Raw genomic sequence first — 17,638 nt, 5'->3', positions numbered from 1 at the left:
TGAAACTGAGCAGTTCAATATAAAGCGAAGTGAAAAGGCCAGGACTCTGGCCCGTAGCCAACATGGGGCCCACGGGGCCTGGCCCCCTAGTGTTTCTTCTGGGCCCCCTCGCTCCCGGCTGCCCCCAAAGTGCTCCAACTTACCACCTGCACTGTACTTCCATTTAATTAGCTGGTGGGACCCCCGAGGCCTCCTCCCAAAAAAATTCCCTAGCTACGGGGCTGGTCACTCCAAAAGGAGATTTGTTCTGAGTATAAAAACAATGTTAGATGTTCAGGACTGACTAAAGGGGGGAGCGAAGAGAATGTCATGAGGGAGGGAGTTCCTCAGCTTCATACTATTTAAGTGCCACCTTATGGAAAGCTTTAAGTCAGGGATGTCAAACATGTGGCCCAGGGGGCCGCATTAGGCCCCCCCCCAGGGCTTCCATCAGGCCCCAGTGGAACCGGCCATCTCCTGCTTCCAGTTCTGCTGCTGCTGCAGCATCATAGCTTGCGTAGTCAGACTGTCTTAATCGCTCAGCCATTTCATGTTTTAACCTGGGTCCTAGACTCACAACTTTCAGCATGAGATTTCTGTGGTGAATGCGGCTCACAGATACACGCTCGAACAGCATACTCAGGATTGCAACAGCACAGACATTTTGATGCAGTAATTCAGAGCAAGAGGTGTCCGTTATCAGATACGGTCAAATGAACAAAATATTGCAAGAGTGCTAATGTTTTAAGCATGTTTTTATTTTAAGTTAAAAAACCCCAACTTTGTATTTGCGTCCTTTATAAAGTTTATATCTCCGCTACCTGGCATTACATTTTATGACACGCATGGCCCGGCCCAGCAAGGTCTCATTTATGTCAGATCCGGCCCTCACAACCAATGACTTCGACACCCCTGCTTTAAGTACTGATCTCTGCAGGTCTACCTGCAGTGTGGGGTCATGGTTTAAGTGTCAGGTGAGGGTCTAGTTGAGAGTGGAAAATGCCATCAAGTCGCAGTTTATGTGGTTTTCAAGGCAAGAGACCTTCAGAGGTGGGTTTGCCATTGGCTGCCCTCTGCATACCGACTCTGGCCTTCCTTAGAGGTCTCCCATCCAAGTACTTTAACCAGGGCCAGCCCTGCTTAGCTTTCAAGATCGGATGAGATCGGGCTGGCCTGGGCCATCAAGGATAGGAAGGATTTAGGACCCAGATTCAAATCTCCACTCTGCCCTAGAAGTTTGCTGGGTGACCTTGGGCCAGTTCCCGTCTCCCATCTTAACCTCTCACACTGAATCCTTCCTTGGGCTCCTTTGAAAGATTAACCAACACAAATAATAAAGAATGCTGGAGAAAGTGTAATCAGCAAGGTGATTATATTCATATGTGGTGGCTGTGCCCAGTAGTGTCACAGTTCTGGGAGAAATTTTTTGCAGAAATGGCAAAAATTACACGTCAAACCATCTGTGTTACACCAGCGTTGGCCCTATTAACAGTACGGGAGAAACAAAATGAAAAGGTGACCTCTAAAGGACTAATAGTGTTTATGTTAATGGCGGCACGCAGGATAGTTGCTAAAAGTTGGGAAGCCGCAGAATGATTAACATTACACTCATGGTATTCTGAGTTAGGGCAGATTGCAATAGCTGAAAAATTAAGTCAAATTAGAATAATCAAATCCAAAGGCAAAACTGTAGACTTTTTTGAAAGGTGGCACGATTTTATTTTATACACAGCTCAGGACAATACCCAAAGTATGTTTAAGCCCTTCCTCAGATTATGGGATGAAGTTAAATAAGCCTCTCCCTATACTTTAATCATGTTGTAACGAGATATTAATTATGCATGTTTATAGGAAAAGAAAAAAGAAGGGAAAAGAATTCCTTCTCTTTGTATCTATGCTGAATGTTGAGCTCTCTACCAATGCCTTGATTTGCTTGTTTTTTACTTCTCTTTTTCTTTTTTGCTTTTCTTTGTTATGTGTATACTGTAGGTTGTTTTTCTATACGGAGAATGGGGTGTGTACTTGATGTTTATGTCTGGGGTGTGTGTGTGTATATATATTTATATTGGAATTGGAAGGGACCTCCAGGTCCAACCCGCTACACAATGCAGGAAATTCATGTTGTAACGAGATATTAATTATGCATGTTTATAGGAAAAGAAAAAAGAAGGGAAAAGAATTCCTTCTCTTTGTATCTATGCTGAATGTTGAGCGCTCTACCAATGCCTTAATTTGCTTGTTTTCTACTTCTCTTTTTCTTTTTTGCTTTTCTTTGTTATGTGTATACTGTAGGTTGTTTTTGTATACGGAGAATGGGGTGTGTACTTGATGTTTATGTCTGGTGTGTGTGTGTATACACACACGCACACACACACATACATACAGGGGTCATTTTGTAGAAAAAGAGGTGTAGGAGGTCATTAGCATAACTCATTTGCAAAACTCATTTGCATATGCCACACCCCCTGACATCACCGAAAGTGTGTCAGAAGGCAACACGCACTGCTCAGGCTCCACTGGACTGTTTTGAATTGCTAGCTATTGGGGAGGGGGAAGAACGTGCAGGTCTGTCCTCACAGAGGAGGGAGAGCTTGTACCTGAATAAAACTTGGTCTTAAAGGTGCCACTGGCCTGTTTTGGACCAGCGGGCCGGGGGGAGCTCTGCCACTTACCTGGCTGCTTCTTGCTCTGACTGAGGGCTGCTGGGAGCAGGGGGTGGGGCTTGTTGCATGTGCCCGCCCCCTGGGCTCTTTACTGCCGGAGCTCCGCTCCTGTGCGCTTCTGGAGGAAATGACCCCTGTTTGTATGTGTGTGTTTGTGTGTGTGTGTGTGTATTTGCAAAAAAAAAAAAGGCAAGAGATTTGTCTGTCTGTATCTCCCTCTTTTTCTTGGCTGATGTTGCAGGGGTGGGGATCTTTTGCGCCCCCAATGATGAATTCTTTTGAAATCATGGGCTCAAACTGCCTGTCTAGGATCCTTTGCCCCAGCCGGAGGAGAAGACGGGGGCTGCGATTAGAACAGCCCTCTGGAGGATTCAACCAAGGCGCCTGGTTTCTGTTTCTCAGTTGTTTCCCCGTTCACGTGTTAACAGCTTCCGAGTTGTGCTCCCAGCTCCCGTTCAGAATGGTCCCATGATAATTTCCCTCCTCCTGTGGAATCCAAAGCAAAGACAGTTCCCGTTCAGAGTGAATCCTCTCCACCTTTACAGAAATTTTAATTTTAGAGCAATCTCCTTGCCCCACCCCTTTAAAATACAGAAACATAGATTTGGAAGGGACCTCCAGGTCCAACCCGCTACACAATGCAGGAAATTCACAACTATCTCCCCCCCACACACACACCCAGTGACCCCTGTTCCAGACCCAGAAGATGACAAAAAAACCTCCAGGATCGCCAGCCAAACTGGCCTGGAGAGAAATGGCTTCCTGACCCCAAAGTGGCGATCAGCATTTCCTTGGGCGTGTAAGAAAGGGCCACGAGAACTAAGCACTGAGGCAACCCTGCCTGCCCTCCTTCTCGTGCCCTGCCCAAGTTCACAATAAGGTAATTCTTTCCACTTAGCTGCTTTCTCCTGTCGTCAGTTGTGAACCCATTCTCCGTTTTAAAAGCCCTTCTCCAGTCGCATTTGGAAAGGACGGCTTGCTTCTATCCCTCCCTCTTCCCCCTGCTGTTCTTTTGCTATCCCCTCCATCTTTTTACTCCTGCCAACCTAGCAGTTCAAAAGCAAGAAATTGCAAGTGGATAAATAGGTACCACTTCGGTGGGAAGGTAATAGCGTTCCGTGCGCCTTGGTGTTCAGTCATGCTGGCCACTTGACCACGGAAATGTCTTCGGACAGCGCTGGCTCTTCGGCTTGGAAATGGAGATGAGCACCGCAACACTAGAGTCGGATTCGACTGGCTTTTCGAGCAAGGGCCCCTTTACCTTTTACCATCTTTTTAGCCTCACAACAACCCTGTGAGGTATGTCAGGTGAGCGGCTGGCCTAGACAGCTTCAGGATCTGGGATCAGGCCTACTTGGACATGCTAACTCAGGGATCCCCGACCTTCTTGAGGCTGTGGGCACTTTTGGGATTCTGACACAGCCACAAAACGGCGGGGCGAAAGACACAGTGGCTAGGGCACCTTCCATTACAGCGAAGAGCCTTGTGGTGTGGTGGCCAAAGCAACATTCTAAAAAAAAACCCTTGCCCAGCCAATCAAATCTCCACTGGCCAATCAGAAGGCTTGCTGGGTGAAAGCCCCGCCTGGCTTCACCCACTTTCTTTCTGCAATTAACATTTTATTAATAATTAACAAAGAACAAGTAGCAGTACATGTGTCAGCTATGCTACCATGGGGGTTGGGGAGTTCATTCTGTGTCTTGTTAATTGTTATTGCATTCCTATCCCTGCTGTTCTCCCTTTGCTGAAACGCTTATCTCTACAGATGCGCAGGAGGAGGTTGTGTTGTCTGGAAGTCTCCCATCTACCGTGAGAGACTCCTGGTTCCCAGCTTTAGCCACCTAACGGTTGCCTGACTTATCCCACGCGGCAGTGTGCCTAATTGGCCAATGCCATGGGGGGGGGTGCATACGAATACCCTATATCCTATTATGCTCTACTGGCTGTGGCCATTCTTAACAGTCTCTGTGTTACTGCATCTATAGCTTTGCAATAAAAGTATAACCGTTCCTGAATGCGTGTACTTCGTTGTTGGCTGTGGGTTCTGACAACACGTGAAGTATGTTAAAATGGAAGAACACACATACACTGCGTAAAGCAGAATAGAAACATAACACCTCAACAGTCCTCTGAGTAGACGAACAGTAACCATTCTACTGATATATAATTAAAACGTAACTCTGCAATCAGAAAGATCGCTATAATCCAAGATCAGCCACTAATTGAGGAATTTCCCCTTGAGGCAACAAATATTCAAGTATAGGTAACCATATAGAGGAAAAATAGGACTGTCTAGAGCAGGGGTGTCAAACTCATTGGTTATGAGAGCCGGATCTGACATAAAGGAGACCTTGTCGGGCTGGGCCATGTGTGTCATAAAATGTAACGCCAGGTAGCAGAGATAGAAACTTTATAAAGGACACAAACACAGAGGGTTTTTTTACTTAAAACATATAGCACTCTTGCAATACTTTGTTTATTGAACAGTGCCTGATCACTGACACCTCTTGCTCTGAATTATTGCATCAAAATGTCTGTGCTGTTGCAATCTTGAGTATGCTGTTCAGGTGTGCATCTGTAAACTGCAAATCTATGATGATGCGGCAGCAGCAGAACTGGAAGAAGAAGCCGAAGACAGCCAGTTCCACTGCGGGCCTGATAGAAGCCCTCCGGGGGCCTGATCCGGCCCCCGGGCCGCATGTTTGACACTCCTGCTCTAGAGGGCCTAACCACATTATCCAGATTATCTGTGAGCTTCGCCATGATGTATATTTTCCATAATTTTTGACGTGGGTGCCCAGGAAGTGCTAGCAGGTGCTATGGTGTCCATGGTCACTTTGTCTGGGACCCCGTCCTAAGTAATCTGCCCCACTCTCGCCCCTGCGGAGGCTTCAGAATCCAAAATGGAGAGGAGTTTTGTCCCTACAGGAGTTTTATTTTCGTTCCAGGCGGTCTCTAGCACGGCGGTCACCAGACGTCTGCTCCATCTTCGTGCTGCTTCTCGCTGCATCGCCGTTGGTGAGGCTGTGCCAGCAGCTCGCCAGTGTCCTGTTGCCAAAATGGCGGCCTTGTCCGTGGTTTGCCCCCAGACTGTGAGCAGGTGAGTGTTCTGGCTGCCTTCAGAGGAGGAAAAAAGGAAACGTGTCTGTAATGATTCCTTGTTTGAGTGTGTGTGTGTCTCTTTAAAAGTTTGGTTGCATGGCTGTGGTAGGTAGACTAGAGTGGTTGAGAGATGCAAGTGTGGTATGATTGGTGGTTGACAGAGAGGGGGAGGGGTTTTTGGAAGTGAATCTGGGTGGATGCGTAGGTGTGTCAGTCAGGTGTGCGGAATCAGTTAGAAGTTGACAGTTGAGGTTGTTCAGGCAGAAAGAGAGCTGAGTGTAAAGGATAAGCTAAAGGAAAGTTTAATTGAAGAAAAGTTATGGGAAAGTCTGAGTGTCATAACAAACTGGAGTGAAACAGTGAACATATATGGCATTGAGATAAACAATGGTTACAACTTTGCAAAGAAAAGATCCCTGTCAGAGAGGGATAAAATTGTGTATGATACCAAATCAGTTGCTCATCATTTACATATTCCTAGTTACATTTTAACCACCCACTTATGTAGTACTTATTTCAATAAATCCTCTTCCATCCAAGTTTATACCAGCTCTGAATGGAATACTTCCCAGGACCACATAGTTCCCCATAAGCCTTGAACTCGGTCTACAAAATGAGTAAGAGCAACAGAAAAAGCATAAAGGTTTGGAAATCCTTAAAAATTCCTGGTGGCAGCAGAAAATACCCGGTTAAACAAAATAAAGAGCACTTTTAAAGGGAAACTAGTCCTCCCCTATAAGGAGGGCTTCACAGTGTCCTTAAAAACAACCCCCTGAAATGGTGCGCGAGGAGCACGTTATTATAGGCTTGCAAGTATGGCATCTACAATCCTGAATTGATCCGCTTTGGCCTTGCTAGAGAAATTTCTATGATTCCAGAATTACTTTTGCTTAACTATGCAGACTTCTGCTTAATTATGCAGCTATGTGTCTGAGGAGGCGTCAGCCTGTTCTTTTAAATCTAATCGTGGGGGCTAGACTTGTTTACATGAGATACTGGAAATCAAATTCAGTCCCCAGGGTTCGTAAATAGGCTGGCAAAATCAAGGATATTTGTTGTTGTTGTTCAGTCGCACAGCCGTGTCCGACTCTTTGCGACCCCATGGACTACATCACGCCAGGCCCTCCTGTCTTCCGTCATCCTCCAGAGTTTGCTTAATTTCCTGTTCATTGCATCGATGACACTGTCTAACCATCTCATCCTTTGCCGTCCCCTTCTTCTTTGACCTTCAGTCTTTCCCAGCATCAGGGTCTTCTCCAGTGAGTGCTCCCGTCCGAAGTATTCCAAACAGCCTTTGCAAAGACGCCCGTTCTAGATATTTGGAAGATGCGTTTCCTTTGACTTCTTCAGTTTGCTGGCTGTGTGAGTGGAACCTGATTTCAGCAATTTCAACAGACCACAAGGTTTGTAGTATAAGGAGCGAATCATAGGTTCTCAAGGAAGTGCATCTTCCAAATATCTAGAATGGCCTCTTTGCAAAGGCTGTTTGGAATATATTATGACTATGTGGACTCCTCCTATCATGTTATCAAGTTACACTGAATACATGGACTTTATGTCTTATTTTCAAAGGAGGAAATATTGTATCTTATGCCTTAATATAGGTAAAAGGTAAAGGTTCCCTTGCTTGAAAGCCAGTCGAATCTGACTCTAGGGTTGCGGTGCTCATCTCTGTTTCAAAGCCAAAGAGCCAGCGCTGTCCGAAGACGTTTCCGTGGTCATGTGGCCGGCATGATTAAACACCAAGGCGCACGGAACGCTGTTACCTTCCCACCGAAGTGGTACCTATTTATCTACTTGCAATTTCTTGCTTTCGAACTGCTAGGTTGGCAGGAGCTGGAACTAGAGATGGGAGCTCACTCCGTCATGCGGCACACTCGGGTCTCGAACTGCTGAACTACTGACCTTCCACAGCCTGCAGTTCAGCGTCTTAACCCCGCTTGCGGGGAGGGCGGGATAAAAATACCTAAATAAATAAATAAAATAAAAATAAATGTTGTTGTTGTGACACCACCAACTTTATAATTGTTTAATAAAGTGTTTTGGCAATCTTTGATGGTGTTTTCTGCTAGTGGAATTTGTATATTTGGGACACTCAGTTCTATGGCCTATAGATATCTTGCCATCACGTAGTTTAAATTGGGTTTTAGATTTTCACTTGAAAGGGATTTTTATATATTTTTTATTGCTCTGGTGTATCCCGCTCTGAGCCCGCTTGTGGGGGAGGGAGGGCTTAAAGTCGCCTTGATTCATTGACTTCCGAAATCTGATGAGATCAGGCTAGACTGGCCTATCCTGGTCAGGGTCTAGCCTGGTATACCAGGGTTGGCCTCAGGCAAGAACGACAGCAGGGAATAAGGTTTTAATTTCTTTTGTATCAGCCAGGCTTAGCCTAGGCTCATCTGAGCTCGGGGACTAAGCAGGGTTAGCCAAGGTTAGTACTTGGATGGGAGACAACCTAGAAGAAGAAGAAGAAGAGGAGATTGGATCTATACCTCGGCCTTCACTCGGAGTCCCAGAGCGGCTGACAAACTCCTTTCCCTTCCCCTCCCCACAACGGACACCCTGTGAGGTTGGTGGGGCTGAGAGGGCTCTGACAGAAACTGCTCTTTTTCAAGGACGGCTCTTTTTTTTCCCTTCAAATTTTTTATTTATTAACAATAAGATAATTACAGTAAACTGTTACTGAATAACAACTTCAAATATCCAAATTAACCCTCAACAATATGTGACTGTTCTTATCTAAACATTAGCAATCATATCCAAGTAACACCTTTAGTTATACATTTAACATATAACTCTATTCAGTACATACCGAAATCAATAGGAAATGATCAAATTAGTGTTAAATCTATGCAATATATTGATTTTTGAGAAATTCGAATGTCCCTCAAGGACAGCGCTTATCAGAATTATGGCTTGCCCAAGGTCATCCAGCAGCTGCAAGTGGAGGAGTGGGGAATCAAACCCAGTTCACCCAGATTAGAGTCCGTGCTCCTAACCACTACACCAAACTAGAAAGACAGGGGTTGCTATGCAGAGGGAAGTAAAGGCAAACCACCCCTGCTCCTCTCTTGCTATGATCTCTAGTGCTTTAGCCTTCATCAGTAGTCGTTTCAGGTCTTCACGGTTTTCCTCTATTAATGTGGTGTCATCTGCGTATCTCAAATTATTACTGTGCCTTCCACCAAATTTCACTCCTCCATCTAAATCTCACCCAGTTTTCCTTATAATACGTTCTGCATATAGATTGAACAGGTAGGGAGATAAAATACACCCTTGTTTGACACCTTTGCCGATTGGAAACTGTTCTGTTTTCTCCGTATTCTGTCCTAACAGTAGCCTCGGGTCCAAAGTACAGGTTGCGCATCAAAACATTCCGATGTTGTGGCACTCCCGTTTCTTTTAAAACCGCCCATAGCTTTTCACGATCCACACAGTTGACAGCTTCGTTGTCATCTAATTAAAACGGAAACCGATTTTCTTTTGAAATTCTGTAAGGCTCTAGTAACCGTCGTAAATTTGCAGTATGACCTCTAGTGCCACTTCCTTTTCTGAATCCAGCTTGACAAAATTCCGTGAGTCGCTCTCTTGCTTCATTTCGTAACCCCGGTCCAAATTTTCTGACAGTCTTTGACTCCGCGTTGTGTTTCCTGCTTTTGCATTCTTGTCATTCATGACGATCATCACATCTTGTTTAGGTGTATGATCAATTTATCCCAGATGCTCGCATAAAAGCTTTCAGTTTCTTCCTCTTCAGCATCTGTAGTGGGAACATAAACATGAATGACGATTCTGTGGATTGGCTTTCCATGAAGTCTGATTTATATTATTTGGGCAGACTTTGCATTCTAGTCCCTGGTTGCTTGTGCTACGTTTTGCCTCACTATTAGAGCAACTGAAGAGGGTTTTTTTTTTTTAATTGTTTAAAAAAATTAGTCGTGCTCAAACAATATGGGCTTGAACTAACACAGTTCGGATGTTACCCACTGTGCCACCGCTCAGATTGAACAGGTAGGGAGACTAAGCAGGGTTAGCCAAGGTTAGATTGAACAGGTAGGGAGATAAAATACACCCTTGTTTGACACCTTTGCCGATTGGAAACTGTTCTGTTTTCTCCGTATTCTGACCTAACAGTAGCCTCGTGTCCAAAGTTCAGGTTGCGCATCAAAACATTCCGATGTTGTGGCACTCCCGTTTCTTTTAAAACGATCCACCCAGTTGACAGCTTCGTTGTCATCTAATTAAAACAGAAACTGATTTTCTTTTGAAATTCTGTAATGCTCTAGTGACCGTTGTAAATTTGCAGTATGATCTCTAGTGCCACTTCCTCTTCTGAATCCAGCTTGACAAAATTCTGTGAGTCGCTCTCTTGCTTCATTTCATAACCCCGGTCCAAATTTTCTTACAGTCTTTGACTCCGCTTTGTGTTTCCTGCTTTTGCATTCTTGTCATGCATGACGATCATCACATCTTGTTTAGGTGTATGATCAATTTATCCCAGATGCTTGCATAAAAGCTTTCAGTTTCTTCCTCTTCAGCATCTGTAGTGGGAACATAAACATGAATGACGATTCTGTGGATTGGCTTTCCATGAAGTCTGATTTATATTATTCGGGCAGACTTTGCATTCTAGTCCCTGGTTCCTTGTGCTACGTCTCGCCTCACTATTAGAGCAACTGAAGAGGTTTTTGTAAAAAAAAAGTTAAAAAAATTAGTCGTGCTCAAACAATAAATGTGTGCTTGAAAATATGGCATAGATGTCTACAGTATTTGTTGTTCAGTCGCACAGTCGAGTCCGACTCTTCGCGACCCCATGGACCAGATCACGCCAGGCCTTCCTGTCTTCTGCCGTCCTCTGAAGTTTGCTCAACTTCATGTTCGTTGCATCTGTGACACTGTCTAACCATCTCATCCTTTACCATCCCCGTCTTCTTTGACCTTCAGTCTTTCCCAGCATCAGGGTCTTCTCCAGTGAGTGCTCCCTTCTCATTTGGTGGCCCAAGTATTTGAGCTTCAGTTTCATTATCTGGCCTTCCAGGGAACAGTCAGGGTTGATTTCTTTTAGGATTGACTGATTTGATCTTCTTGCAGTCCAAGGGACTCTCAAGAGTCTTCTCCAGCACCATAGTTCAAAAGAATCTATTCTTCGGCGCTCGGCCTTCCTTATAGTCCAACTCTCGCAGCCATACATGACTACTGAAAGACTATTGAAAGAGGTAGTCAATCTTTAAAGGTACAATTGTGGTCTTAGGGTACTGTCTCAGTGATGATCTGGTTCTTATAGATCCACATGGGTCAATGCAGGGGTAATTCATGAGGACAACCAGATGGATTTCACCTAGAGAACTGGTGTTGAGTAGTGATGGGCATGAACTGGGAAAATGTGGTATGGTTCATGGTATGCCAGCTTCATGAACCATGAAACATCACAAATAAACCAGTTTCATTTGTGAGGTTTGTGACATGGTAGAACACCCCTCAGCATGATAGAGACACCAAACTCACAAGGGATATCCGGCTAACCCACCTCTACCTACATGCCAAGGTTGGTGAGGATTGAATTTATGGGGTTCGAGTTATGGCTCCCCCAAAGAAGGTGTCCCCAGGAAAGCATTTTCTGGGGAAATGACAAGACAAGTTCTCTCAGAGCTGGTCTCTCACGAGCAGTTCTCTCAGCCTCACCTACCTCACAGGGTGTCTGTCTTGGGGAGAGGAAGGGAAGGAGATTGTAAGCCGCTCTGCGACTCCTTCAGGTAGTGAAGGGCTGTGAATAATTCCAAGCTATTCCTCTTCCTCCTCTTCCTCCTCCTCCTCCTCTTGTTGTTTCCATAATAAAAGACTTTGTAATTTTCTGACTGAAGATATCCTAATCCAAACCCTTTTTGTTCACTCACCCCCAGAATTCCAATATTTAAACATTCCATTTCTTGTCTTACAATTTTGATCTTACCTTGATTCATACTTCTCACATTCCATGTTCCTATTATATGTGTCATAAAGCTTTGGACTTTTCGTTTTGCATCTGTTCGCGTAATCAGCTCTTTTGAGGACTGCTCTTGAGAGAACACCTCTGAGAGAACTTGTGACTGACCCAAGGTCACCCCACTGGTGCCCAAGGTCATCCAGCAGCTGCATGTGGAGGAGTGGGGAATCAAACTAATCAGGGAGAACTGGGTTTGATTCCCCACTCCTCCACTTGCAGCTGCTGAGTGACCTGGGGCCATTCACAGTTCTCTCAGAGCTGTTCTCTCACGAGCAGTTCTCTCAGAGCTCTCTCAGCCCCACCTACCTCACAGGGTGTCTGTCGTGGGGAGGAGAAAGAGATTGTAAGCCACTCTGAGACTCTGAATGAAGAGTGGGGTATAAATCCTATCTCCTCTTCTTCTTCTGAATGGGGCCCTGACTGACCCCATGAGATTTGTGGGCTGACCCTGTTTTTCCCCCACAATGCTCTGGCGGGACAGCCACTACACTGTATCAGCTGTCTAGCCAGTATGGCTCCTACTCCTTTCTGTCCTCCATGACTCAAGCAGACGGCAGCGGCGGCCGGGACCGTTGGGGGTGGGGGGTGTGGCCTTATGACACACTTCCGGTGATGTCAGGTGGTGTGGCATATGCTAATGAGTTATGCTAATGAGTTCCCCTAGCTCTTTTTCTACGAAACGACCCTTGCCCAGGAGTATCTGTTGTCTTTTGTCCATTCGTAGGGTCAGTTCAGTCCTCAATCGAGAGGTGAAGCAATTTGGAAAGAAATACATGTTTGATGGGAATGCGGAAACATGCTGGAACTCTGACCAGGTGAGATGGGACGCTTAGCCAGCTCATGTATGCGAGCCGAGAAATCTTACAACGTTGTGTTCAGGTAGGCCAGTCTTATTATAATAACCTGAGGCTACCTTATGAGTTCTTTGGCAAGCAAGGTTCAGACTAGAGGATTTGAAAGCACCGTTGCTTCAGATGAAAGCATACCTTTTTCCATCCCAGCGCAAGTTCTGTAAGACCACTTGGGGGAAAAATTCAGCATGGTTTTGTTTTCGACTGAGGAAAAGCTGCCTGTGGCGAGTGCCTATTAGCTAGCACCCGTGACATCACCTACCTCCTCCCTTCTCATGAATCCCTTGGTGCCTTTTGGCAACAATTTCTTGAAATCCATTTACTTACTGCCTCGAGCGTAGGTTGCAAGAGAAACTGAACTTTGGGGGTCATTTTTATTGGCAAGCAGAAGTCCCCGGTTTCCCCAAAGTGGGCTCTGTGCAATCTTCTTTTGTGCCTGAAAAGCTTTGCTCCATTCCCTGCCGCTCCTCCAAATCCTCTTTTTATCAGAACTTATTTCCAGGGTTTTTTCCCCCCTTTTGAAGCTGTGGTGGCTCAAGTGGTTAAGACGCTGAAGTGCAGGCTGTGGAAGGTCAGTAGTTCAGCAGTTCGAGACCCAGGTGCCGCATGACGGAGTGAGCTCCCATCTCTAGTTCCAGCTCCTGCCAACCTAGCAGTTCGAAAGCAAGAAAATGCAAGTAGATAAATAGGGACCACTTCGGTGGGAAGGGAACAGCGTTCCGTGCGCCTTGGTGTTTAGTCATGCCGGCCCCATGACCACGGAAACGTCTTCGGACAGCGCTGGCTCTTCGGCTTGGGAACGGAGATGAGCACCGCAACCCTAGAGTCGGACTCGACTGGCTTTCGAGCAAGGGAACCTTTACCTTTACTTTCCCCCTTTTGCTTGTTTTTCTTGATGTTAGGGCTCCATCCAGTGGCTGACGTTGGAGTTTCCACACACAGTCAAGGTCTCCCAAGTTCAAATACAGTTCCAGGGGGGATTTGCAAGCCGGAAATGCACACTGTATGGTAAGGGCTGAAAGTTAATTGACTTGATGTGAGGAAGCTGGGGATCCTATCCTGCATAGGATATAGGGGTGTAAATCCAATCTCCTCCTCTTCTAGTTGCCAGGCTGTTTGAAAGGCACCTCTGTCTCTCGAGGACTAGATGCTGGGGGTGCAAAGAATTGGGTAACTCCTCTACTTTAATGTGAACGGCTGGCAACAGAATGTTGGACGAGACTCTCGGTCCGATCCAGCCCACTGTTCTTACACACCTCTCAAGAAAGACCGAGCTTCCACTGGTAATGATTCGTCCTGCCAAAGAGGCAAGCCGTTCTAACAGGAGAGTCGGAAATCTCCTCACAAGATGGTCGCCGATTTCCCAGAAAACTCCTCAGTGTTTTCCCACCCTTGTACTGTGTTTGAGGCTATCTTGGGGAGTTCGTAACATGTTCTATCAGACTACAACCTCATCCCGGTAGCAGTTAATTTTCATTTAAACTAGTGTCTGCTTATCTGCTTGAGGGAGGGGCCGCGGCTCAGTGGCAGAGCCTCTGCTTGGCATGCAGAAGGCCCCAGGTTCAATCCCCGGCATCTCCAGTTAAAAGGATCAGATGCAAAAGACCAGTACCTGAAACCCTGGAGAGCCACTGTCCATCTACAGAGCCAGTCTGGTGTAGTGGTTAAGTGTGCGGACGCTAATCAGGTAGAACCGGGTTTGATTCTCCACTCCTCCACTTGCACCTGGCTGGATAACCTTGGGCAAGCCCTAGTTCTGATAAGAGCTGCTCTTGAAAAAGAGCAGTTCCTGTCAAGAGCTCTCTCAGCCCCACCTCCCTCACAGGGTGTCTGTTGTGGGGAGGGGAAGGGAAAGGAGTTTGTAAGCCGCTCTGAGACACCTTTGGGTAGTGAAGGGCGGGGTATAAATCCAATCTCCTCTTCTTCTTCTACACTTGATGAACCAGTAGTCTGATTCAGTATAATGCAGTTTCCTCCCTCACTGGAAGTGGTGTAACTACTAATTCTGTTGATTTTTGACAGGACTCACACCTCCCCTTTCTGTGCCAACTCCTCCCTGTTCTCCTCACATTGAGTATTTACATTTGAAAGACTCACGGGGGGGGGGGGATTCACACCAAGACTCCCCCCCCCCCCCCTGCCATAAAATTTCCCTGTATAGTTTACGTTCATACATCTGACAAAGTGGGCCCGTGACACATGAAAGCCCATAATGGCATAAATGTAGTTCGTTTTTACGGTGCCACTGGACTTTTATTCTGTTTGACTACAGCAAACTAACCTTTTTTCGCAAAACTCTATCTCTGCCGCTATCCATTGCCTCCTCAGTGATACGTCTATAGTCCGGCTTACCAAAGATTTCAACCTTGATTTGGAAAGCTATAGTCAACTACAAACATAGGCTTCGGTCACACGGCCCAGATAACGCGGGGGAGGGGGAGGCGTGGCTGTTAGCCCCGGAGCAAAATAAAGCACAGTAGCCCGATCAGCGTGGCAAAGAAGCGGCGCAGCAAGCGTTTCGCGTTTGTGCACATGCGCAGTTCCGCGGAGCAGCACTGCTTTCAGTTACGTGTTTGTGGACATGCGCTTACGAAAAACATCCCGTTTGCGACAGGACATGGACGGGCGCCGGATGCCACGGGATATTAGTGCTCCCGCGATCAGACGCCCGCCCCCGCCCCACGTTTTCCGGATACTAGTGCCCTTTCCGTGGTCCTTTTTTACTGTGCATCTTCGGCGGGATGGCACGGGTTGGCCACGAGTGCACTACGCTTCCCAGATGTTGCGGTCAATGTTCCCTCTAAGCTGTGGAGTCTTGTGAGCAAAAATTCTACTTTGTGAGCTACTGGCATTGTGAGTGAGTGATTTGGCTACTGCATAAATTAGTTTGCTCTGGAGCCATCCTCCCTGAGCTAAGACAACAATGTGTGAGCCAGAGGCTAAAAAACGGTGAGCTAGCTCACACTAACTCAGCTTAGAGGAAGCACTGGTTGCGGTGGGATCGCGCACCGAAAATCCGCCTGGCATTCGTGTCTTTAGTGCGGCAACTTCTCCATGTGAACGGGGCCATAGATTGCTAACTGCTGACAATCTTCCGGCTCTGACCTTTTTATCAGCACAAGATCGTTAACTGGCAAGGATGGAATAATGCCATGGACACTACATTCAAGCATTTGGGCACACATGAAACAGGGAAATTAACATCCAAAATCAGAACGATGCTCATCACCAAGTTAATGGAGCATGACTGGAACGCACTCCAAAGGGATGCCATACGAAATGTAGAGATTAAATATCCCATCAAATTGGACATACCACACTATTTGTATGTGCTGCCCATCCCCAACTTGAGGAGCGCATACACGGTGGCACGTTGCAATGCATTTCCATCTGCACAGATGAAGGGTCGCTTTCAGGCCATCCAAGCAAATCAACACTACTGCGACTGCCCATTAGCAATGATAGATTCGCTTGTCCATATATTTTCAACTGCCCAAAACACATAGCTGGGACTTCTGCTGAGTAGCCTGTGCCATAATTGTATAACAGATGTGGCACATTTTTGCTATACTGTGTTTTTAAATGTTTAATTTTTTTTTAACCTTTTAAAAACACTGGACGGTGTGGGATTGCGAACTATCGGGGGGGGGGGGAACGTGCAGATCTGTCCTTGCAGAGGAGGGAGAGCTTATACCTGAATAAAATGTGGTCTTAAAGGTGCCACTGGACTGTTTTGGACCGGGGTGCCTGGGGGGGGGGAGGCTCTGCAACTTACCTGGCTGCTTCTTGCTCTGACTGAGGGCTGCTGGGATCAGGGGGTGTGGCCTGTTGCATGTGCCTGCCCCCTGGGCTCTTTACTGCCGGAGCTCCGCTCCTGTGCGCTCTTGCAGGAAATGACCCCTGCCTGGAACCCACAAGGTTGAGACTTCTGCTGAGTAGCCTGTGCCATAATTGTATAACAGATGTGCCGCATTTTTGCTATACTGTGTTTTTAACTGTTTAATCTTTTTTTAAAAAAACATGTTTAAAATTTTAAATTTTATGGTGTATGGCCTATGAGCTTTAAACCTAATAAATCGATTGATTGGTTTGAGGCTAACTCAGCTACCCGTTTGAGATGGTCGGTGGGGGGGGGGGCACCGTCATTTCTGTACCAGTCAACTACAGTTGTAGACCGCTATCCATTCCTGTCCCCCTCCCCTTGTCCTCTTTTTAATTTCTTAAGGCTGCAGCAGAGGGGAAGAGCTTTCCCAGATCGCTGAGGTATACCCCGAAGATTCAAACTCCCTCCAAATATCCTTTTTCTTCTGACTCGCTGTGGCTAGAAGATTCTGGAAACTCTCCAGGAAAGCAGCATTACAGCAGCAGAAACCAAGATTCCTTAACAACTTGTGCCCTAAAAACCAATTCACACCTTACTTTGTAATTATTCACTTGAGGGAGGCAAAGCTGTGTTCCCTCTAAGCTGCGTTAGTGTGAGCTAGGTCACAGCTTTTTAGCCTCCGGCTCACACATTTTTGTCTCCGCTCAGGAAGGAGGGCTCCAGAGCAAACTAATTCATGCAGTAGCCAAATTGCTCGCTCACGACTTTCATGCCAGGAGCTCACAAAGTAGAATTTTTGCTCACAAGGCTCCACAGCTTAGAGGGAGCATTGGAGGCAAAGTAAGGTGGGAGTCGGTCTCCCGCCCCCTCCAGAGTTTAGGGTGTCCTTCTCTACAGGGAAGAGTATACATTTCCGGAGGCCTTTTTTACCTCTGTTGTACCCAGCCTTCATGGAGGTCCTGTTGGAGACATTAATCCCATCCAAACTGACGGTAAAAGGTAAAGGTTCCCTTGCTCGAAATCCAGTCGAATCCGACTCTAGGGTTGCGGTGCTCATCTCCGTTTCAAAGCCGAAGAGCCAGCGCTGTCCGAAGACGTTTCCGTGGTCATGTGGCCGGCATGACTAAACACCAAGGCACACGGAACGCTGTTACCTTCCCACCAAAGTGGTACTTATTTATCTCCTTGCAATTTCTTGCTTTCGAACTGCTAGGTTGGCAGGAGCTGGAACTAG

The 17,638-nt window shown here is 46.4% G+C and overlaps 1 protein-coding gene across 1 annotated transcript in view; it reads left to right on the top strand.

Annotated features, from left to right (window-relative positions):
- The window catches only part of NR2C2AP (nuclear receptor 2C2-associated protein), a 20,140-nt gene that overhangs the window by 1,311 nt on the left and 1,191 nt on the right, over positions 1 to 17,638 (top strand). Inside the window, exons 2-5 of the mRNA XM_015428373.1 lie at positions 5,591 to 5,742; positions 12,455 to 12,545; positions 13,484 to 13,589; positions 16,807 to 16,874. Coding sequence (XP_015283859.1) covers positions 5,702 to 5,742; positions 12,455 to 12,545; positions 13,484 to 13,589; positions 16,807 to 16,874 — 306 coding nt within the window. The 5' untranslated portion in view covers positions 5,591 to 5,701. The remainder of the gene's footprint in view (positions 1 to 5,590; positions 5,743 to 12,454; positions 12,546 to 13,483; positions 13,590 to 16,806; positions 16,875 to 17,638) is intronic.

Source organism: Gekko japonicus, unplaced genomic scaffold, assembly GCF_001447785.1.
Source record: "Gekko japonicus isolate JY-2015 unplaced genomic scaffold, Gekko_japonicus_V1.1 scaffold5368, whole genome shotgun sequence".
NCBI lineage: Eukaryota > Metazoa > Chordata > Lepidosauria > Squamata > Gekkonidae > Gekko > Gekko japonicus.
Note: the sequence above shows the minus strand (reverse complement) of the source record. Positions and strands in the feature narration are given on the sequence as shown.